Below are 23,448 nucleotides of genomic sequence, written 5' to 3' on the forward strand. Positions count from 1 at the left end.
AATGAACATCCAGATGAAGCAATACATAGGGTGAGGTCTAGAAGGGTCCTGAGTTCAGGGCTGCACCCTCCCAGTTGTGGATGTCCTCACTAGCCCAGAAGCCCTCCAAACCTCACTGTTTTGGGTTTTTATGCAGGTTCCATCACATAGGCATTATTAAATAAAAGGACTAGAAATTTCAGCCACACTCTCAAACTTCCAGTAATGGGTAAAAGCTGGAGACTGAGTTTAATAATCTATAATCTTTCTGGCTACTAGCAGTCATCCAGAAGCTATATAGGAACCCTAGTCACCAGTCATCTCATTAGCATATAAAAAGATACACATTACTCTAGAGATTCCAAAGGTCTCAGAAGCTCTTGTATTAAGAATTTGGGACTAAGAACAAAATTAAAATGAAAGATGCTCCTGTTACCCCTATCTCACAGAATATCATAAGGGTTTTAGGAGCCCATGTCGAGAACTAGGGGTAGACATCAAATCTGTATTTCCTTTATTTCATACTTTGCTTGTTTTAAATGAATGAAATATAGTAATTGAGTATATATTGCACTATAGGCCTTCTCTAAAACAATTGACAAACTATGCCAGGAAGTTAGGCCAGGTTCAGAGAAGAGCAGATTTTTGAATAAGGCTGTGTAATTTAACATCATCTCCCTTTTTCATTTCCTCTACCACAGGCTCTCCAAAAAATGCAGGCCCCCCTGTGATCCATTCACCTAATGATCATGTGGTCTATGAAAAAGAACCAGGTAATTACAGCTGTGTCTCTGAATTTCACTTAGATTCTCTTAATTACAAGCAATGAGATGTCATTTAAGTTAATGCAGAAAATAGATGACTGTTGTAAAGAAACACATGAATTGCAAACGGAAATGCCAGAAACCAAGGCAGCTCTTGAGAACAGTTACTTCACTGATCTCATGGGCAACTCAAGAATTTTTTGCTTCACTCTTGGTGTCTGCTCCCCTCTCACACTGCTAGCCATCTTACTCTGCTGATGAGAGATTTCTGTTTGATGCAAACTTTAGCTTGCACAGGGCTTTGGTTTGCCAAAGTTGCAACATGAGCACAAGATTCAAATAGCCTTCAAGCTCCTACTCCGCTATGAAAGGTCAGTAGTGAATCTTGGAGGCAAGACTGTGAATATAATAGGTAACAACTGAAAAAACTAGTAGACATTGTTTGAGAACACTATTAAATGCTTACTGTTCCTCTTTTAGTTTTCATAATTTTTTATTCTAGACAAAAATAATTTATAACTAACTGACAAAAGAACAGATAACATGTTATTCTTTAATTTTTTTAAGACAGTGTCTTGCTCTGTTCTCGGGCCGGAATGCAGTGGTGCGATCTTGGCTCACTGCAACCTCCACCTCCCAGGTTCAAGTAATTCTCCTGCTTCAGCTTCCCCAGTAGCTGGGATTACAGGTGTGCACTACCATACCCAGCTAATTAAGGTGTTTTTAGTAAAGACGGGGTTTCACCATGTTGGTCAGGATAGTCTTGATCTCTTGAGCTCATAATCCACCCTCCTTGGCCTCCCAAAGTGCTGGGATCACAGGCATGAGCCACCTCGCCCCCATGTTGTTCTTTTGACTCAAAGCGTCCCATAGTTCAGTGAATAGGAAACTAAGAAAATTTTATTATTTTCTATGTGGTATCACTTACAATAAATCCACATAACAGCAAAGATAATAGCTCTCCAAAAGAAAAGGATTTATTCAGGAATGAATTGCAGATAGCAATCCAAGAATATGCATGCTATGGCATCCCATGTTGGGATCATAGTCATACCCAAGAAGCATAGGAATGTAACAGTTTGAAAGGCATAGTGAGGAAGATTACATAAGTTGTTCTGAAATAATTATTCTTGGTTATAAGAATCAGTAACAGGGTAACATCAGTCCAAGCTTGACTGGCAATTGGTGCTCGGACCTCCTCACAGAAACATTATTTGTGTAAGGATCGTGCTGGCCTTTGTGCAATATAGTGGATCTCAGAGTCCTTGTACTAGTTTTTATAATAGGTCCGTGTGTTTGAGAGGTCCCTTTTATATAACCTTTCAACTTTTTTTCGTTAGAATGTGGCACAAGTGACTCTATTTTGACTCTGACAGCTTTCACAGAGGTATAAAGAGCATCTGTCTCAAATGTGCTAAAGATAATAGTTGTTAATGGGTGAAAACAACTCAGAGGATGCCATTGAATAAAAAGAAAGGTGGAGAAAGCAGTATATAGTTGTTAATGGGAAGCTCACAGACACGGGGACTGTCGAAATGGATCCTCCACTTGAAACACCTCTTTTTTCAGGCAGTACCTGTTTTGTGGTCAGTAGAGAGTATGTGGGATATACCACAGAATGAAAAAAAATCAAGAAGTCTGTGGAATGGATGCAAGAGACATACAGCCCCAATGAGTATCTCCGGGATATCTCAGGATATCCCTGAAGTCTTCAGCTCACTTGCCTTAAGCTATAAGCACAACTTATCTGACTTGCATGCAGTTGCTAGACTGGTCAAGTGGCAGTAACTTGAGTGTGATGTTTCTGAGGGTGCTCCTACCCACACTGCATTGGGGCCTCATGTGCTCGCTGTGTATTTTTGCAGCTGATGACTTGAACTGGTGGCTGCACAAGCACCATTTGTTTGCCAGACAGTTTAACATGGATGTGGAACATGGATGTGGACCTCTTTGCCATCCAGTGTTTGGATGAGCACCTGAGGCACAAAGCTTAAAACACTGACCATGATAGGCAATCTTAGGGAACATTTTGTGTATCCTTATTATTTCTATTTGGTTCCTCTTGTCAATAAGCCTCAGAAAAAAATGTATGGAGTTCTTTTTGGAGCAGGGGCAGTAAGTCTTCGTGTCAGAAAAGCTGCATGGTTTCTGCAGAGCACAGTTGGCAAGAAAGGCTGTAACATTAAATGTTTCTCTAAAATTAACATGAGTAGGAGTAAAAGTAGCTCTGACATCAGGGCAGGCAGCAAAGCATTCTGGAGCAAGGGGGCTAGGGTGGCTAGGGAAGAGGCTGATGCAAAAAAAAAAAAAGAGAGAGAGCTCAGGGACTTAACAAAATGAGATTTGACCTGTGCCAAAGTTATTTTGAGAATTTTAAATATGACATTTTTTCTGGTATGAATAATTTATAGCAACAAACAATAATAAAGATACAGTGCTCTTGTGTTATATATGTTGACATAGAAATTTGATTTTACTCTCAAGAAAAAAGATAATAGTGATCAGCATAGATGGAGAACAATACCAAAAAAGTTAAGACAAGCTTGAAAATATGACTTGCTTTGTGAAACACAGAGAACACGCTAAAAGGCTGAATTTCCTAGAATTAGTTATGGCTTCATATATTCATATGAATACTCTTCCTGCTGTCAGGGTAAACCCTTATTACTAACATAAATCTATTTCTCTACCTGTAAAATTATGCTACAGAAAGACTGTTGAATCCATGTCTCCTTTATCTTCTTAGTGACATACAGATAGGGAAAACTGGAGAGGAAAACCTAAGAACAGTTGCATTGGGAGGGCAGATAGAGTATGGCCACTCATTCAGACAAGCCTAAGTTCAAATGCGGGCGACCAGGACACTTTCTGTGAGTAAACATAGCCACTACCTATTAATATAGGTAACCAGGAAAGCAGGCAGAAAGCAGAACTGTTCTGGGCAAACTGGGAGAGAAGGTCAGTCTAGGTCAAATCCTGGCCCTTTACTTAATGATTTAACCTAGGAAGATCATTTAGCATCCTTAAGCTTCAATTTTTACATTTGTTAGACATAGATTTTTAAAACAAAATACCTTACAGTGCTTTTATAAGATTAAATAAGAACATTAATAAGTATAAATATTTAGCACGATAACTTGTACAAAGTTCTTAGTAAGTATGTTTCGGCTGCTGTTGCTGCTGTTACTGCTGTTTTCTGCCTACGGATCTCCCTAAGCTCATGTTCCATCTCAGAAGGCTAGCGTAGAGTTTTCTAGTTTTAACTTACCTTAAAATTTATTGAATGCACCCTGAGAGCTTGAACATTTCAAGATGAGCCTCTTCACCCAGATCTCTGTGTGATGGTATTTCCCCATCTTTCCTAGTCAAGGACGGAAGATACGGAGAACCCATCCTTAGTTACCCTTCATGAGGAAAATAACAAAGGAGAAGAGCAGTCTATGGAGGTCTAGGGCTAAAAAGGATATTGTCAGAGACTTTTTATTTTTTTGAGTAGGATTCTTACTCTATTGCCAGATTGTAGTGCAGTGGCACAATCTCCGCTCACTGCAATCTCGACCTCCTAGGTTCAAGCAGTTCTCCTGCTTCAGCCTGCCAACTAGCTGGGATTACAGGCATGTGTCACCATGCCTGACTAATTTTTGTAGTTTTAGTAGAGACAGGGTTTCACCATGTTGACCAGGCTGGTCTCAAACTCCTGACCACAAGTGATCCACCCATCTCGGTATCCCAAAGTGCTAGGATTACAGGTATGAGACACCACACCTTTTTTTGTTTAAAGAAGTCAGAGACTAGTAAACAAATATCATCATTTTAGAATGTATTTAGATTATATTAAAATTGGCCACTTTGGTAGTTTCATACAAAGTTGATGGCCTTCTTTATTTGGTTTTGTTTGTTTCTTTTGAAATGAAGTATGGTTCATTACCTTCATTTTCTAGTTGGAGTCAACGAGAAAATTACTCTTATGCAGAGTTTCAGGTACACATAACTGATAGCTTCTCATTAGCCAGAAAGTAGAACCAATATAGCCACGTGAAGGATAAACACTGATGGGTTAACTTCGTCTTTGTTTTTTTGTTTTTTTGTTTTTTTCAGGGGAGGAGCTACTCATCCCCTGTACAGTCTATTTTAGTTTTCTGATGGATTCTCGCAATGAGGTTTGGTGGACCATTGATGGAAAAAAACCCGATGACATCACTATTGATGTAACCATTAACGAAAGGTATCGATGGGGGCAGGCAAGGGAGTGACTAACCTTTGTTTCTCAACCTAATGATATCCGATGTCTGTTCTAGTCAACGGAAATAAATATTCTCATTTCTCCCTGTCACTAACAAAAGTCGACAAGATTTTCAAATTTTTGGTGGCTGCATCCCCAACTCGCGTTACTGGACTGCAAGGAACAGATGCTGCCTGATGACCAGTAGAGAATTGAATTAAAATGTTCTGAGGCTGAGCATCTTCATCAGATTGTCCACAGGGCATGCGTCTTATTGCCTTAAGCCCAGTAAGATTCACACATTTATGTTACCCACATGAAAGCAGAGGGAATACATATCTTACATGAATAAAAAGGCCACAGTTGAGGGCTGTGGATATTTGGAAACCTATCAGTGTAGTTGTGTTTTTCCTTTTCTTGATCCTAGTGTCTGGGCCTATGTAATTTTGTCTCAGGTAATTAGGTTTTGTTTTTTTGCATTTCAGTGAGCATGCATTTCCTCTCTCCTCCTCTTTCTTAACTCACATAACCTATAGTTACATTATAATTAGTTATTTTTTTAATATTAACTAAATATATTTGTGTACTTGAAATTTTATTTTAAAGGTAGATCGGTAGTAATATAACCCGCTTTTAAAATAAAATAACATTTTATTCCTAAATAAACCTGACTATTTAGGGGGGTTGGCAAAGGGGAAAGTGTGAATCTTTGAAGACAGAAAATTCCACAGTAAATGAAGCATACCATAACCAAATGGGAATTGGTTCACTGTATCAATTAAAAATTTGCAGCTGGTCAGCTACATGACAAAGTAATGTGGCTGGAGGCTCACAGGGAGAATTATTGATCTTTTTAGGAGTTTTTAACACCTTGCAGCCCATTCTCATAATAATAATGAATAAATAATAAGGGAAGTGAAGTTGTTCCACTTTGCTGCTATTGAAACTTACGCAGTGTTCATAGGATAGCAGTGGAGTTAAGCTTAAGCTTAACTTAAACCAATCAGAGCCCTTAACCAAATTCTCATACCTGACAGTAAGCCTAATCAAAAAGAGAACCTACATGGCAGTCAGCTGCAGCAGAGAGATTTTTCAACACGATGAGCAAAGGAGTTCAAAGGGATTTTAAATTTTGATCTGAGACCCGTAACATTTGATCTCTGATTCGCTGAGAGTTGGATATATTTATTTTTACAAAGTTTATTTGTTCATAACTGCTTCCCCTTTTTATATGTTAGGATTTAACCGGGAGACTTCAGATTTCTGACCAAAATATTCTACCTGTCTTCAGAATGCATGCTTTGGGAATCACTGAAATGCATCACCCATTCCAATGGGATAACAATAACGGCCTACATGAATATTTATTAAGCATTATTCTAATATTCATGCATTAGCATATACAGTCTTCAGAATTCCTGAATAAATTAACACATATAAGGCACTGTGTGGGCATTACAACTTTCCTCTTTTCCAAAAGAGGAATCTAAGACATGGAAAGATTAGTTATCTCACCCAAAATATATAGCCAGAAATTGACAAATCCTGGATAAAAACTCAAATGAACCTAGCCCCAGAAGCTTCTCTCTAAACTGATACAGCATTCTTCCTCAGAAGTTTAAGTAAAAGAAACATTTTGTTTTGAAGAGAGATCTATAAAAAGAAGCCAGTTTTGGGATTCAGTCTGGACAATGGGGTGGTGTGCGGTATAGATGGTATAGTATAGTATTAGAATCCTACCATTAATCCTTTGTAATCGCTGCATGACTGGCAGCTCAGTTTATCAGCCTCCCTCACCCTAGCCTGTTGTGGGGTCTGTGGTTGCTTACTTGTCTGATTCATACATCGTCCGTAGCTCTCCAGTCGTTCTCAAATGCTTTGATTTTCTTCCCTCTATGTCTAGTATAAGTCACAGTAGAACGGAAGATGAAACAAGAACTCAGATTTTGAGCATCAAGAAAGTTTCCTCTGAGGATCTCAAGCGCAACTATGTGTGTCATGCTAGAAGCACCAAAGGCGAAGTTGCCAAAGCAGCCAAGGTGAAGCAGAAAGGTAATAGCTGCACTCAGAGATGACTGTCTGAACTCCAAATGTAACAGTGTGATGAATAAGGACAAAAGGAGAGATTGAGAACAAGAGAGCTCTAGCACCTAGCCCAGCGGCATCTAACTCACAGTAATAAATCAAAGTTAAATGAAAAATATGAAAGTTCCTATCGATGTAAAGATACTCAAAATATTATTTCTGATATTGTTAGTACCTTAATGCCCAAATATAGCTTGAAAAATCCACATGATTACAATAAGACACAATTTTGTGTCTGTACAATTATGAAAAATTAAAAACAAATAAAATATTTAAGGCTACCAATGATATAAAAAAGTGGTAGAATTGACTTGGCTATGTGGGCTCTCTCTTGGTTCCACATGAAGTTTAAGGGTTTTTTTTTCCAGATCTGTGAAGAGAGTCATAGGCAGCTTGACGGGGATAGCATTGAATCTATAAATTACTTTGGACAGTATGGCCATTTTCACAACTTTCATTTTTCCTAACCATGAGCATGGAATGTTTTTCATCTGTTTGTGTCCTCTCTTACTTCCTTGAGCAGTGGTTTGTAGTTCTCCTAGCCATGTACAGAAAGCAGAAATTGAACCCCTTCATAACACCTTACACTAAAATTAACTCCAGATGGATTAAAGACTTAAATATAAGACCTAACACCATAAAAACCCTAGAAGAAAACCTAGGCAAAACCATTCAGGACATAGGCATAGGCAAGGACTTCATGACTAAAACACCAAATGCATTGGCAACAAAAGCCAGAATAGACAAATGTGACCTAATTAAACTTAAGAGCTTCTGCACAGCAAAAGAAAGAATCATTAGAGAACCAGCAACCAACATAATGGGAAAAAAATTTTACAATCTACTCATCTGACAAAGGGCTAATATCCAGAATCTACAAAGAACCAAAACAGATTTACAAGAAAAAAACAAACAAACCCATCCCAAAGTGGGCAAAGGATATGAACAGACACTTTTCAAAAGGAGACATATATGAGGCCAACAAACATATGAAAAGATGCCCATCATCACTGGTCATTGGAGAAATGCAAATCAAAACTATGTTGAGAGATACCATCCCACACCAGTTAGAATGGCGATCATTACAAAATCTGGAGACAACAGATGCTGGAGAGGATGTAGAGAAATAGGAACACTTTTACACTGTTGGTGGGAGTGTAAATTAGTTCAACCATTGTGGAAGACAGTGTGGCACTTCCTCAAGGACCTAGAAATAGCAATTCCATTTAACCCAGCAATCCCATTCCTGGGTATATATCCAAAAGATTATAAATCATTCTGTTATAAAGACACATGCACACATATGTTCATTGTGGTACTGTTTACAATAGCAAAGACCTGGAACCAATCCAAATGCCCATCGATTATAGACTGGACAGGGAAAATTTGGCACATATACGCCATGGAATACTATGCAGCCACAAATGATGAGTTCGTGTCCTTTGTAGGAACATGGATGAACCTGGAAACCATCATTATTAGCAAACTGACACAAGAACAGAAAATCAAACACCGCATGTTCTCACTCATAGGTGGGTGTTGAACAATGAGAACACATGGACGCAGGGAGGGGAGCATCACACACTGGGGTCTGTTGGGAGGGACTAGGGGAGAGACAGCAGGAGGTAGGGAGTTGGGGAGGGATAACATGGAGAGAAATGCCAGATATAGGTGATGGGGATGGAGGCAGCAAACCACATTGCCATGTATGCACCTATACAACAATCCTGCATGTTCTTCACATGTACCCCAGAACCTAAAGTTCAATAAAATACACACACAGACACACATGCTTTATATATATATATATATAGCCAGAGAAGAAAAAAAGGTGTTAGAGCCACATATTGAATTATTAATACCCTCTTAAAAATCATTCATGGCAGAGTTCAAGAGTCATAAAAAAGATTGCGTCATCTGACCTAATACATTTGGAATTTTTCCTGAACAAATAACAGAAAGAGAATTATATATCTTTTAATATTCTTAGAAGCATTATCTGTAATTGTGAAACATTATTAATAGCAACCATCTAATTGTATGCAATTAAGGTATTAAATGTTTATCCTCAGAAAAAATAAATAATTATAATACTATCATTTTAAATATTTTGTATCAATATTTAAGCAGGTTTATAATATATCAGTTTCCACAATTGCTAAAATAAAAATCATTTAAATTATTTTAAATGATACAAACATGATTTCTGTGTGGATATGACTATTTTATTCTACAATAAATGAAAATTATAAAGCCTTCTTGTGAAAAGTGCTGCTCATAAAACATACTGTGTCTAAAATTTTCTTTGTGTCTCTCACCTAACACAGAATCCCAGAAAATCCCTTCAAGGATGTTTTTAATGGTCTTGAGAAAAATAATGATGACTTGTTACACATGCAATCAGGTCATTCAGAATCATCCTGGCTCCTAGTGTCTGACAGAGTGTTTATTATTTATTCAAAAGTGAAAAAAATAGCACATAATTGTTACATTTTGCAATGAGATTTAATGCTTTTTTAAAGCTGATGAAAAATAGGATTCACGTCAACCTTTCATTATAATTGAAAGAGCAAAGGCCTGACATGTATATGCCTCTTATGAAGTATTAGTGGATTGATTCAAGGTAATTCATTGCTTCTGCTCCTCAGAAGCCAGGGTGAAAAGGAAAGACTGAAGTACATGATGTAAGGTAGTTTCCCAAATCGCGTTCTCAGGAACACTGCTAAGAATCAGGATTCTCCTGCATTGCATAATTATACTCTGGAGTCAGAACACCTGTGCTGAAAATCTCATTTCTACATGTGAAAAGTAAATATCTCTGAGCCTCAATTTCTTTATATTTAAAGTAGGCACAATAATACCACTACCTCATAAGCTTGTTTTAAAGTGCTCAGAGCAGTTATTGGCATATATACCTATATATTAAATGCTCAATAAATATTAACTCATTATTTCCATAAGATTTTCATAAGTGTTATTTGACAAAGGCTTTTATAGTCAAATAAGTGTCATTCGTGTCTGGAGTAAGCAAAATCAATCAATTACTTTAGTTAGGACCCATTAGAGTATTTAATATGTGAATATTTGATAGAAATATCTGCAGGAAATTGAATTATAGTGGCAGGATGTTTTCATATGTATTTGACTCCTTATTTCCTAAGTATGGAGCTTTTTGTGGGGATTGTCTTCTGACGCATATATCCTGGAGAACAATTATGGAAGGTGACCTAAATTAATAACTTATTGTCAAATGAATACGCCTATAATCCCAGCACTTTGGGAAGCCAAGGCATGTGAATCACGAGGTGTTTGATTCAGGAGTTTGATTCCTGGCTAACATGGTGAAACCCCATCTCTACTAAAAATACAAAAAAAAAAAAAGCTGAGCTTAGTGGCAGGTACCTGTAATCCCAACTACTCAAGAAGCTGAGGCAGGAGAATCGCTTGAACCTGGGAGGTGAAGTTTGCAGGAGCCGAGATGGTGAGATTTTGATTGGGATTGTATTTAATTTATAAATCAGTCTGGGAAAGTTGAAATCTTAACAATACTGAGTTTTCCAATCTGTTAACACAATACATCTCTCCATTTATTTAGATCTTAATTTTTTTAGCATTTTTTTTTTTTTTAGATTTGAGTGTATAGGTCTTGCATATATATTGTTAAATGTGTGCCTAAATATTTTGTTTTTGGTGCTATTGTAATAGTACTTTTTATTTATTTATTTATTTTTGAGACAGAATCTTATTGTCACTCAGGCTGGAGTGCAGTGTCGTGATCTGGGTTCACTGCAACCTCCAGCTTCCAGGTTCAAGTGATTCTCTTGCCTCAGCCTCCAGAGTAGCTGGAATTACAGGTGCCCACCACCACACCCAGCTAATTTTTATAATTTTAGAAGAGACTGGGTTTCACCATGTTGGCTAGGCTTGTCTTGAACTCCTGACCTCGGGTGACCCGCCCACCTCAGCCTCCCAAAGTGCTGGGATTACAGGCCTCAGTCACCATGCCCAGCCTGTTGTAGTACTTTTTAAATTTTTATTTTCCAGTTGTTCATTAAAAATGCAATTAATTTTTATATATTGATCTTGGTCTTTTGAATATTAGGGTGGTGTTTGTTTCGTTTCTTAGGATTTTCCATATGCTTGATTGTGTCACCCATTTAAAAAAACAGATTTTTACTTCTTCCTTTCTAAATTTCATATCTTTAATAACTTTTCAATGTTCTATAGAAGTTATGAGAGTAGCCATCTTTGTGTTGTTTCCAAATTTAGAGGGCAAGCAATCAGTTTTTATATATTGTGATGTTATTTGTAGGATTTTTTTGTAAGTGACCTTTATTTTCATGAGCAATTAACTTTTCATTTTTAGTTTGCTGAGTTTTTTTTTTTTTTTAATGAGTGTGTTGAGTTTTATTGAATTCTTACCCGGATCTATTGAGATCATATGGTTTTTCTTTTTCAATCTGTCAGTGTGATGATTTATACTTAATGATTTTGAAATTGCATGTTCAGAATAAACCCTTGTATTATCATGATTTATTGTCATTTTTATATATTACTGGATTTTATTTGCCAATATTTTGTCACAGATTTTTGTTCATGTTAAGAATTTTTTTTTTTTTTTTTTTTTTGAGACAGAGTTTTGCTTTTGTTGCCCAGGCTGGAGTGCAGTGGCGAGATCTCAGCTCACTGCACCTCCACCTCCCAGGTTCAAAGATTCTGAGTCTCCTGCTTCAGCCTCCCGAGTAGTTGTGATTACAGGTGCCTGCCACCACATCTGCTAATTTTTTTTGTGCATTTTTGTATTTTTATAAATAGAGATGGGGTTTCACCAAATTTTGTTCATACCTTTGTTCATGAAGAATATTGGTTTGTAGTACTTTTTTCTTGTAATGCTTTGACTAATGTTCCTGTTAGGCTTGTCTCATTACATAAGCTGGATAATGTTCCCTCTTTTGTGACTATATGAAAACCTGTGAGTAAAACTGGTATTATTTATTGCTCAAACAAATTACTCATATAATTATCTGGGCCTGTTGCTTTATTTTTGGGAAAGCTTTTAATTATGAATTCAGTGTCCTTTTTAGTTATTCAGATTTTCTGTTTCATTTTGTGGCATTTTTGGTTTAAGGCATTTTTTTCCATTTCATCTAAGTTGTCACATTATTGGCATACTTTTCTTTAGATTATTTCCTATTATTATTTAATGTCTGTAGGATTTTTACTGATGCTCCACTGTCACTCCTGATATTAGTAATTTGTGTTTTGCCTTTTTTTGTTCTTTATCAATCATAAGAGTTTTCCAATTTTGCTAATTTTTTCAATGAACATATTTTTATTGACTTTACTGTTTATGAATTTTGTGTTTTATTCACTTTATTCTTATACTTATTTCCCTCTTTTTGCATACTCTGTGTTCCATTTTCTTTTTTGTCAATCATCCTAAAATATAAGATGTATCATTGATTTTTAAGTAATTCTTCTTTTCCAGTATCAGTATTCTGAACTATGAATTTTCCTCATAGGATTATTTTAACTAAATCCAACAAATGTTGAAATGTTGAATTTTTATTATAATTAAGTTCAATTTTTTTTTTTTTTTTTTTTTTTGAGATGCAGTCTTGCACTGTCACCCAGGCTGTAGTGCAGTGGCACGATCTCGGCTCACTGCAACCTCCACCTCCTGAGTTCAAGCAATTCTCCTGCCTCAGTGGGACTACAGGCGTGCACCACCATATACAGCTAATTTTTTTGTATTTTTAGTAGAGATGGAGTTTCACCATGTCGGCCAGGTTGGTCTCAATCTCCTGACCTCATGGTCTGCCCGCTTCAGCCTCCCAAAGTGCTGGGATTACAGGTGTGAGCCACCACACTCAACCAATATTTTCTAATTTCTCTTTTCATTTCTTTTTGACCTAAGGGTTGTTTAGACATCTGTTACTTAATTTACACACATTTGGAATTTTCCAGATCATTTTACTACATTATATATGAAAATTCATTTGCATTTTTGAGTTGGCTTTATGTTCACTCTTGATAAAGTTATTTGTAATGTTTCATATTGTCATTTAAGTTTAGGTAATGTAAAAAATTAGAACGGAAGATAAAAATCTAGGAGCAGCTGTCTCCAACCTAGAACTACCTGAGAGAACTATATTGTAGAGTGGAAAAACACAGGTTTTGGTTCTAGATAGACCTGGGTTCAAGTTCTGGGTTCAGTGCTGGCTGTGTATATGAACTGGTACAAGCCTTCCTTTTCTTATCCTTCACGTACAACTTTCCAGGGTATCTGTGAAAACTGAGGGAATGGGTAATGAGAGCTTTGCCATGGTGCTACGCACTTGATTCTAATTTCTAATCTCTTATTTAATTCTGATGTAACCAAAGAACATACTTTGCATGATTTTATTTTTTTTAAGCTTATTTATACTTGAAAGTATTTGCAGACTGCCTAACTTGATAAATGTTTGATATGCATTTGAAAAAGACAGGTCTTTTGTAGTTTTTGAGTGTGGTGTCCAGTAAATGTCAACTAATACAATTGGCCTCAGTGTTGTTCATGTCTTCAATATCTTTACTGAATTTTCCAATATACTTTGTTATTCAGTTATTGAAAGAGAGAATGGTGTTGCAATCTTTACATATAATATGGATTTTTCCAATTCTCTCTTCAGTTTGGCCAATATTTGTTTCATGTATTCTGGAACTGTAATATTTAGTACAGGCTTATTTAGAATTGATATATCTTTTTGATTAATTGACTCTTAAATTATGAAGTCTGTTTTTTTTTCTGCTAATACTCTGTGTCTAATATGAATGTAGCCATTCCAGCTTTCTTATAATTGCTATGTTTTTTCCATTTTTTAATTTTACCTATTGGTGTCTTTATACTTTTATGATTATATTTTATATTTAATATATATCATGTATTTACAGCATATTATTGGGTATTGGATCCAATCTGATCATTTCTGCCTTTTAACTTGAATGTTTAATCCATTTCTCTTTGACATAATTATTATTACTGTCTTTAAGTTTACCATCTGGCTGTCTACCTGTTTATCTGTTCTTTGTCTCCTTTAGATTAAATGGTATTTTCATTGTATTGTATTTTATCTCCTTTTTTGGACTTTCAGCTCTTCCTCTTTGTTTTAGGCTTGTTTGGTTTTGTCTCCTCTCTAGTTTATAATATTTTTCTTCAACTTATCCATTTATCATGAATTAATCACTTTACTTTTTTTTTTTTTTTTTTTTTTTTTGAGACGGAGTTTCGCTCTTGTTACCCAGGCTGGAGTGCAATGGCGCGATCTCAGCTCACAGCAACCTCCGCCTCCTGGGTTCAGGCAATTCTCCTGCCTCAGCCTCCTGAGCAGCTGGGATTACAGGCACGCGCCACCATGCCCAGCTAATTTTTTGTATCTTTAGTAGAGACGGGGTTTCACCATGTTGACCAGGATGGTCTCGATCTCTTGACCTCGTGATCCACCCGCCTCGGCCTCCCAAAGTGTTGGGATTACAGGCTTGAGCCACTGCGCCCGGCTCACTTTACATATTTTATGAGAAACTTATCAGAGCATATTTCCATTTCTTTCCTCCCATCCTTTGTGTTGTGCTATAATACATTTTGGTTTTGCATGAATTACAGTGTGCCACAATATACTGTGACAGTTTGGCTTTAAATAACTGTCTTCTAACAAGTTAAGAACTGATACATTTTTAAAAATTTATTTGCTTACCTTTTATTTCTGATACTATCCATTCTTGGTAACATTTTAATCTGAAGAACTATTTAATATTTCTGGTGATGTACATCTGCTAGTGACAAAATCTCTGTTTTGTTTCAATCTGGAAATGTCTTATTTCATTTTAATTTTTATATTTCAAAACATTACTAAGAAAGTTTTCAAACATATGAAAGATTTTGAGAAATTACACATGAGCAGTCATACACCCTACCTGGTTTTTACCATTAACATTTTGTTATCTTTGCTTGGCACATCTGTTCATTCTACCAGTAGATCCATCCATCTTGTTTCCAGACACATTTCAAAGTAGATGCTGATATCAGTAAACATTTAAGCTCCTTATCATTATCAATATTTTAATATATATTTGTAGTTTTCTTTTTTGGGTAAAATTTGCACAGAGTAACAAATTACATAATTCAAGTGTACCATTCAATAATGAGAAATGCATATACATGCATTACCTAATATTCTATTAAAACATAGAGTATTGCCATCACCAGAGAATAACATTCTTCCACTTATAAGTCAATTCCTTTTACCCCCACCTCCCCCAACAACACAACTGTTTTTATTTCCTTTTTAGAATAGGTTATTGTTTTATATTCTAGAACTTCATGGATCCATACAGAATGCACTATTGTATAAGTGTACTTTCACTCAGCAAATGTTCTTGATATTCATGCATGCTGTTGTGTGTATCGGCCATTTTTTGTTTGCCATGGAGTGGTTTTGTTTTGTTTTTATTTTTGTTTTGTTTAAGAATGCAGAATGATACATTTATTCAGTCTTTGGGTGGCAAACATTTGGTTTGTTATCAGTTTTGGGGTCTTTTGAATAAAGCTTCTGTGAACATACTTATCCAAGTTTCTTAGTGGACTTCTGTTTTTACTTCTCTGGGATGAGTATCCATGAGTGGAATTACAGTTTTATTAGAAACTGCTAGACCTTTTTTTTTCCCAAGTGGCTATATCATTCTATATTCCACAGTCAACATATTCACATCTTAAGGATTTGGTGTTGTCAGCCTTCTTTGTTTTGGCAATTATGGTGAGTATATGGTGGTATCTTATTGTAGTTTTATTCTCTATTTCCCTGATGTCACAAAATACTGAGCACTTACTTCTTCATGTGCTTACTGGCCATCTGTATGTCTTTTTTGATATGACTGTTCAAACATTTTGTTCATTTTATAAATAGTTTGTCTTTTATTATTGAACCGTAGCAGTTCTTCATCTGTCCTGGGTATTAGTCCTTTGTCAGACACGTTTGTCTAATGCCTTCTCCCAGTCTGTTGCAGGACAGCTTGTTTTTCAGTGGTGTATTTTAATGAGCACCATTTAGTGACAAATTCTCTCAGTTTTGTTTCGATCTGAAAATGTCTTATTTCATTTGAATTTTTATATTTCAAAACATTACTAAGAAACTTTTCAAATATACGAAAGATTTTGAGAAATTACACAGTGAGCAGTCATACGCCCTACATGGTTTTTACCATTAACATTTTGTTATCTTTACCTGGCACATATCTGTACATTCTTCTGCCAGTAGATCCATCCATCTTGTTTCCTGACACATTTCAAAGTAGATGCTGATATCAGTAAACATTTAAGCTCCTTATCATTATCAATATTTTAATATTTATTTGTAGTTTTCTTTTTTGGGTAAAATTTCTTTTTTGGGTAAAATGAGAGGTTCTCATTTTTTATGAGATGTAATTTATTAACCTTTTCTTTATTGATTATTAATTTCTGTGTCCTAAGAAAGCTTTGAATACCCAGAGTCATGAAGGCTCACCTTTGTTTAGGCCTATAATCCATCCCTTTTCTCTTTTTTTCATGGATTGCGTGTAGTAGAAATTGAAGGTCAGTTTCCCTTTCATACTGATATCCAGTTGTTCCAGCACCATTCACTGGAAAGATTTTTATTTTCTCATTATGTTTCTCTGGTGCCTTTGTCAATATTTTCACAGCATATGTTGAAAGTTTCTTTCTTTTCTCTTTCAGCACTTTACGGTATTCCGTTGCCTCCTGGCTAATATTATTTATAATGCAAATGGGGCAGTTCTGTTGTTTTGTTGTTGTTGATTTTTGTGCCCTTTATGTATTTGTTATATGTTTTTCTTTGACAGATTTTAAGATCATCTCTTCTTCATTGATTTTGAACAATCAATTTATGATAGCCCGTGGTGTATTTTGTGTGTGTGTGTGTGTTTCTCAGAGTTTACTAAACTTTTCATTTCTATGTGTTTATGTTTTTCCTTTAATTTGAACAATTTTCAGGCATTTTCTCTTCAGATATGTCTGGCATCCCCCCTCACTCTTTCTCTTCTTTAAGTACTCCAATTAAAATTAGGATCGACCACTTCTATCCAATTAGTAGTGCCCCACAGGTCTCTGAACTTCTTGTTATTTTTATTTCTTCCTTTTTTCATCCTTTTCCCCACTCTGTTTGTGTAGTTTCCAGTGTACAGTGGCCATTTTCTTTGTGATGTCTAATCTATAGCATTTTCTTTATTTCAGAGTTGTGTTTTTTAATTTCCATATATTCATTGAAAGGTCCCTATTGATGTTTTCTATTTGCTGTTCACAATGTTCATGTTTTTAAAAAAAAATTGAACAAATACATTTAGAATACTCATTTTTAAGTATTGAATATTAAATAAATGATAATTCTACCATTTTTGTCAAGTTTTGTTCTATTTTGATTAGCTATCTATTTATTAGCTAATATGGACCTTTTTATCTAGCTTTTTAAAAATCATGCTGGATGTTATGGATATTACAATATTGAGTTCTGATTTTTTTAAGAGTGTTAAGTTTTGTTCTAGCAGGAAATTAATTTACTTGCATAATTGCTTGCTTTTTGAAAAGCATCTTATCTTTGTTTAAAGTAGGTCTGAAGTAGCCTTTTCTGTAGGATTAGATTGGACCTACTTCTAAAGCATGTCATACCTGGAGTCTCTAATTAATATTGGGGAGTTAAACAGAATCTCTTCACTCTGAGTGGGCTGTACTCAACTGTCTCCCAGCCCTTCATGTTCTCCTAGAGTTATTCTGTTCCCAGCTATTCTTTGCCTAACCTTTAAAAGTATTCCCCTAAATATGTGCAGCTTTGTATTTGGCCAAAGACTCAAGGTAATCCTGTGCAGATTTCTAGAGTTCCATCTCTATGTAGCTCTCTTCTCTGTAAATGCAGTTTGACTCAACAGCAGTCGTGAACTCCAATTTCTGTCTTCTTAGTGCAGTCTGACCATTTCTTTTTTTGGCTTTCCCCTTTTTGTGTCACAGTTTAAAAGTTGCCTTTAGTCAAAAAGCCGGAGTGATCAGAGGGTTTGCCATGTTTTGTCTTTTTCTCTCACGGATCGCATTCCTGTGTTACCAGTTGTCCAACATTTTACAAATTGTTTTTTAGGTATGGAAGGAGAGCTAGTCCAGTATTAGTTACTCCTCTAAGAAGAGAAGCTGAAGTCCAAAATGTGCAAGTTTTAACACACTATAGCAGCCAAATCAATAATGTCTGGTAGTCAATTTAGTCATAGGTCTCTGCTTTATTATAATTTTAATGAAGCATTCTCTTTGTTTACAACTCAGTAAAATGGTCATTACCACAGTTCCAAAAATTATCAATCAGTCCCAAATATTTAGCACAGAGTAGCCATGGGTTCTGTGGCAGGGAACCCTTGGAAGTGCAAGCAGTTGGCGTTTAGCTGGGACATGAAATGGATAGCAAGGCTCCAACTGCGATAGTAAGGGTGATGGAAATAACTCAGATTTCCTAGGAGAAACATGATTGCAGAGCAAAATCTCAAAACAGAAAATACCAAGAACTAAGGTGCTGACCTGTTTTAACCAAGGGTGGTTACCTGGAAATTGGGCTTTGAAGCCAGTTATTTACATCGAACTACAAAAACAGATGGAGGAAATTCTGATTCAAGGAGTAACAACAAGCAAGTAGCTCAATTTGGCTACATCCTGAATCAGATTATTAGTAAAATCAATGAGGGAAGGAGTTTAGGAGTCCAATTTGGTAATCTTGCAGTCTAGCTAGGCAGTCAGCAAATGTAGTCTGAGGGTCACTCTTTCCCTGTAAGCCAGCACTGCTTTACATGAAAGCCTTGTAGAGAACTTCTGGCATGTGACTTAAGCTATTTAGAAAATCCAGCTTGATAGATGATTTATTTTAAAAATTCAATTCATTAAGTAGCATTACTGACTCCTTTTTATCAAGATAGCTCTACAAAATACAATCTGTAAATATGACATGTGATTGTATGACACAAAACAGAATTAAAATGCCCCATTAGAAATAAAATGGACAGTAGTAAAACAAATGGGGCAGAGGGAAATTTATGAGGGTAATTGATACCTTGGTCATTATGCAAGCTCTCTATTGGCATTTAAAAAAAAATCCATTTCAGGTAAGTGCTGCCAATGACAATCTCCACCCCATTGCAAAATGTTCATCCCAAGAGAGCCAAAACAACTGAGCAAATAATGAAAATTACAGTGGAAATTACCCTATTGTACTGTTAGCATAACATACTCAGAAATATTAAGGACACAGTGATTTTCATGCCAGCTACTCAAATAGATCTTAATAAATTTTCAGCAACTGCACTAACGTAACTTCTGGAATTTATAATGGAGTTTTCTTATTTTAAGGCACCATTATTCATGGAAGGAGTACCAGAGTAACTGATGATAATTTTACATTGCTGAGTCCCAGGCTATACCTGTGGCAGGATTAATATCCCCAGTTTAGGATAATAAAATCAAAACCCTATGATTTGCCCTTTAATAAGAGAACTTCAGGCTCAGCTCCAGGCTGCTTACTCTTTTCTGCTTTGAATAGATACCTTTTTAAAAAGTGATTTTCTGGATGTGAGGGTGACCTGGCTGCAACATCTGTCACCCCATTAATCGGTGTCCCGTTCCTCCCTCACCGCTCCATGTGACTCCTTCCTGAAGCTGCATGCTCAGTGGAAGGGGACGACCATCCCCAATAGAGGGGGACTGGTCTTTGACCAAGGGTATACGAGTAGCTGTGCCTCCCTGCTAGAACCTCCAAACAAGCTCTCACGGCTCATAAAGTGATTTTATTCCACTGTTGTATGATCAACAATTGAGCTTCATCGTGGTGGTGTTCAGAGATCCCTGCACTTTGGAGTCAGCGAGCCTCTGTTAGCAATCCCAGCTTTGAATGAGATTCTTCTAAACTGTGTTTCAGCAAATATTTAACATCTGCAATGTTCTAGGAGCTTACAGAAGGCTTCCCTCACCGCCTTATGCAATACACCTCCCTTGCTCCAGTCCCACCCTTCAATCACCTCTGTCACATTAGCATGGTTTATTTCCCTTATAGCACTAACCACTATTTAAAATTAACCAGCTGATTTAGTTATATATTTACTTCCCTGAATTAAAATATTAGACGCAAAAGGGGAAGAGACACTTTCTGTCTTATTTACCATTCCCCAAAGCTTCTGGCAAATGGTAGATATCAATAAATAATAATCAGATTGACTGATACACAAGTTAAGCCCCTCCTGCTTCAGATCCAGCAAATATACTGTTCCTCCTTCAAACACTTAGACCTCATTATCAAAAGCTAGCAAAGCAACTAAATAAAATGGCTGAAACATAATTTAGTAATAGGCTTCTTCTAAATATCCCAGAAGTGTAAAGTGTTATATCTGGAAATGTTCATTGAAACACTAGGTGTTCTAGGGATATGGTGGCTGAAAAAGATATAATCTCTACCTGAAAGTCTGTAAAGGTATAGTTAATGGGGAATGAGAGGGTGTGAAGAAGCTGGCCTGTAGACAAATTACAATATAATCGGTAATACTGTAATAGAATGACAAACAAAGGGAAGAGTAGAGCCAGGTTGCAATAAGAGTTTTATTCTACAAAGGCTTATGCAAAATAATGATATTTGAGCATGGACTTGGAAACTAGAAAGAGAAAGACCTTTCATCCAGAAGTCACGGCATGAGAAAAAGACATGACCTTAAATCTTTCTGATGTTTTTTTGTGAAGATGCAATGATAAATGAGAAAGGAAGGAAGGTGGTTAGTAATTTGGTGTGACAGGCCTTGACTGTAGGACTAATGAGTTAATATCTGCTGTTTAAGTAATTGGGAATTACCTCACTCTATTTCTGATACTTCCAAAGAAACTGCAAAGGTGCCTGTAATGGAGAAAATAAGTAGATGATGCCGAAATCTTTGCATAACCAGATATTGCATGCTCATCCCTAGAATATGTGCTGAAGAACTGTGAACATAGAAGATAACTTTTAAAACCAGGCATATTCAGCATTTGGTGGATGTCCTCTGCTTCTGCACAGTGAAAATAACATTTTTGAGGCTTATTTCCAAGTAGAAAGGAAAGATAATCAAATTCCTTTCATATTACACTAGACAAGGGAATGAAACTAAAACAAATGGAAAAATATTAGGATTTTTACTCAAATCAGCTGCATCAGCAATTAAAATTTTACTAATACTGTCAAATACCATGGATTTCTTCAGGCAGCAGTGAGAACTCCATGCCAAGATACGGACAGAGGACAGAATGATAATTTTCAAAAATATTTTAAAGGAGATTTAGGTGTCAAATTGTGACTTGAACTACGTGACCTTCTAAGCCCTCCCTGATGTTACAATTCTGTCTTAATTGATATATTATCAATGACTATTCAGATAAAAAAAACACCTCTGCCAGGTTCTGGAAACAAAAAGATAAATATGACACAGTCTAAGTATTTTAAAATAGTACTAAACTCTACAATGTCATCTCTGATTGTTCATACAGAGGCAGGTGCATAGCTAAGTTGCTTGGCTTATCCTGCTATTTGCCAGGATGATGGGTCACTGTGGTCACCACACAGAAATCAATTCTTTCTTCGTTGTTCGTTCCAGTGCCGGCTCCAAGATACACAGTAGAACTGGCTTGTGGTTTTGGAGCCACAGTCCTGCTAGTGGTGATTCTCATTGTTGTCTACCATGTTTACTGGCTAGAGATGGTCCTATTTTACCGGGCTCATTTTGGAACAGATGAAACCATTTTAGGTAAGTTACAGAAATGTGACATAAACCTCTTCTGTCATCTTTAGGAAATATGTCAGAAAAAAAAATGTTGACTTGATAAAACCTAGATTAACTGGAAGATTTAAGCAGATTACCTTTAATTTCAGCCCTTGCTATTAAAAACCTTTCTAAAGATTATTATTCTTTTTTCTTGGATTAATAAGTGAATTATTCTAAATTAGCACTGTCCAAATAGAAATATAGTTCAAGTCATTTATCTAACTTAAAATTACCCAGTGACCACTTTAGTAAAAGTAAAAAGAAACAAGCAAAAATAATGAACTGACTAAATATATTTATGACACTATTTTTAGCATGCAATTAATATTAAAAAGTTAATGACATATTTTAGAATTTTTTGGTTCTAAAAATGTTCAAAATTTAAAATGTATTCTCCTTTATCCTTATTGCACATCTCAATGCAAATCAGGCGAGCAGCAGACAGGTGGCTCATGGCTGATGTGTTGGACAGTGTTGATCCACACTCCTTGTACTCGGATGGTGATCCGTGAACCAGCAGCAACATCACGTGTAGCTTATTAGAAGAACGGATTCGTGTGCACATTAACATTTAAAAAGCACCGGTCTCATGCAGATTTCCCTAGTGATTTTAAAAAGAGCATTTAAACATACAGATTCATATGTTTAAAGATTTTAAATTTTAATTTAAATAAAGATTTTAATTCAGTTAGGCTTATGGAAGAAACACAGAATCAATAGTTTTTAATGATATGTGATTTTTATAATTAAGCAACTTTGTGCAAGATTGGTCCATTAAATCTAATTATATTTTTAATTTTAGTTCTTTTCAGGTATAAATAATTTGGCCAGTTTCACAAAGTTTTGCTCAATTTGTAATTTTAATATATTAATGAGTGATATGCTAGGATGGGAAGCTGAAATCTTCTGCACAGTATCAATTGCCAGCACCTATGATTTACCTTCTGGCTTTGTTAATTTACAAAATGGGGCAAACTTCACTCTTTTTCCACTATAAAGCAGCCAGTAAGATGAGAGTTGAGGATACATCACAGAACATTCAAAATTACATCTTCAAATAGTCATTTTTCCTGGAGACTTGTTGCAAGTAGAAAACTGTACTGGAATCTGTCACTTAATGAAAATGTCTATGTGCAGAAGTTGGCTTTCAGAGAAAAATGTAATAGTATTATGTAATTTTCCTAATTTATATTGTATCTGTGTTCCTTTTGCTAGATGGGAAGGAGTATGATATTTATGTATCATATGCAAGGAATGCTGAAGAAGAAGAATTTGTATTACTGACCCTCCGTGGCGTTTTGGAGAATGAATTTGGATACAAGCTGTGCATCTTTGACCGAGACAGTCTGCCTGGGGGAAGTAGGTATTCCAGATGAGTACAAATGATACTACCTTGAAAGGCAGAGAGAATCATTAGTTTTGCTTTATGGGTGAGCTTTTTGAAGTAACAGACTCCTCTAGAAATAAAACTACATTGGAAGATGTGTACTATTCAACTCAGTTTATGGTATTAAAATATTTTCCCTTGTAATTTTTCAGAGCTGCATGTCAGAAAAGTGTGAA

General features: G+C 36.0%; 1 protein-coding gene across 4 annotated transcripts in view; it reads left to right on the forward strand.

The window, feature by feature from the left end:
- IL1RAP (interleukin 1 receptor accessory protein) overlaps positions 1-23,448 on the forward strand; it is a 154,538-nt gene that overhangs the window by 113,621 nt on the left and 17,469 nt on the right. For all 4 annotated transcript variants that reach the window (XR_004734374.3, XM_078350128.1, XM_008981394.5 and 1 more), the window contains exons 6-10: positions 681-752; positions 4,842-4,968; positions 6,869-7,017; positions 21,718-21,867; positions 23,101-23,244. Coding sequence is in view for 3 of the 4 variants with exons in the window: in XM_078350128.1 (XP_078206254.1) it covers positions 681-752; positions 4,842-4,968; positions 6,869-7,017; positions 21,718-21,867; positions 23,101-23,244 (642 nt within the window). In the remaining variant the exon portion in view is untranslated. The remainder of the gene's footprint in view (positions 1-680; positions 753-4,841; positions 4,969-6,868; positions 7,018-21,717; positions 21,868-23,100; positions 23,245-23,448) is intronic.

Source organism: Callithrix jacchus, chromosome 15 (genome assembly GCF_049354715.1).
Source record: "Callithrix jacchus isolate 240 chromosome 15, calJac240_pri, whole genome shotgun sequence".
NCBI lineage: Eukaryota > Metazoa > Chordata > Mammalia > Primates > Cebidae > Callithrix > Callithrix jacchus.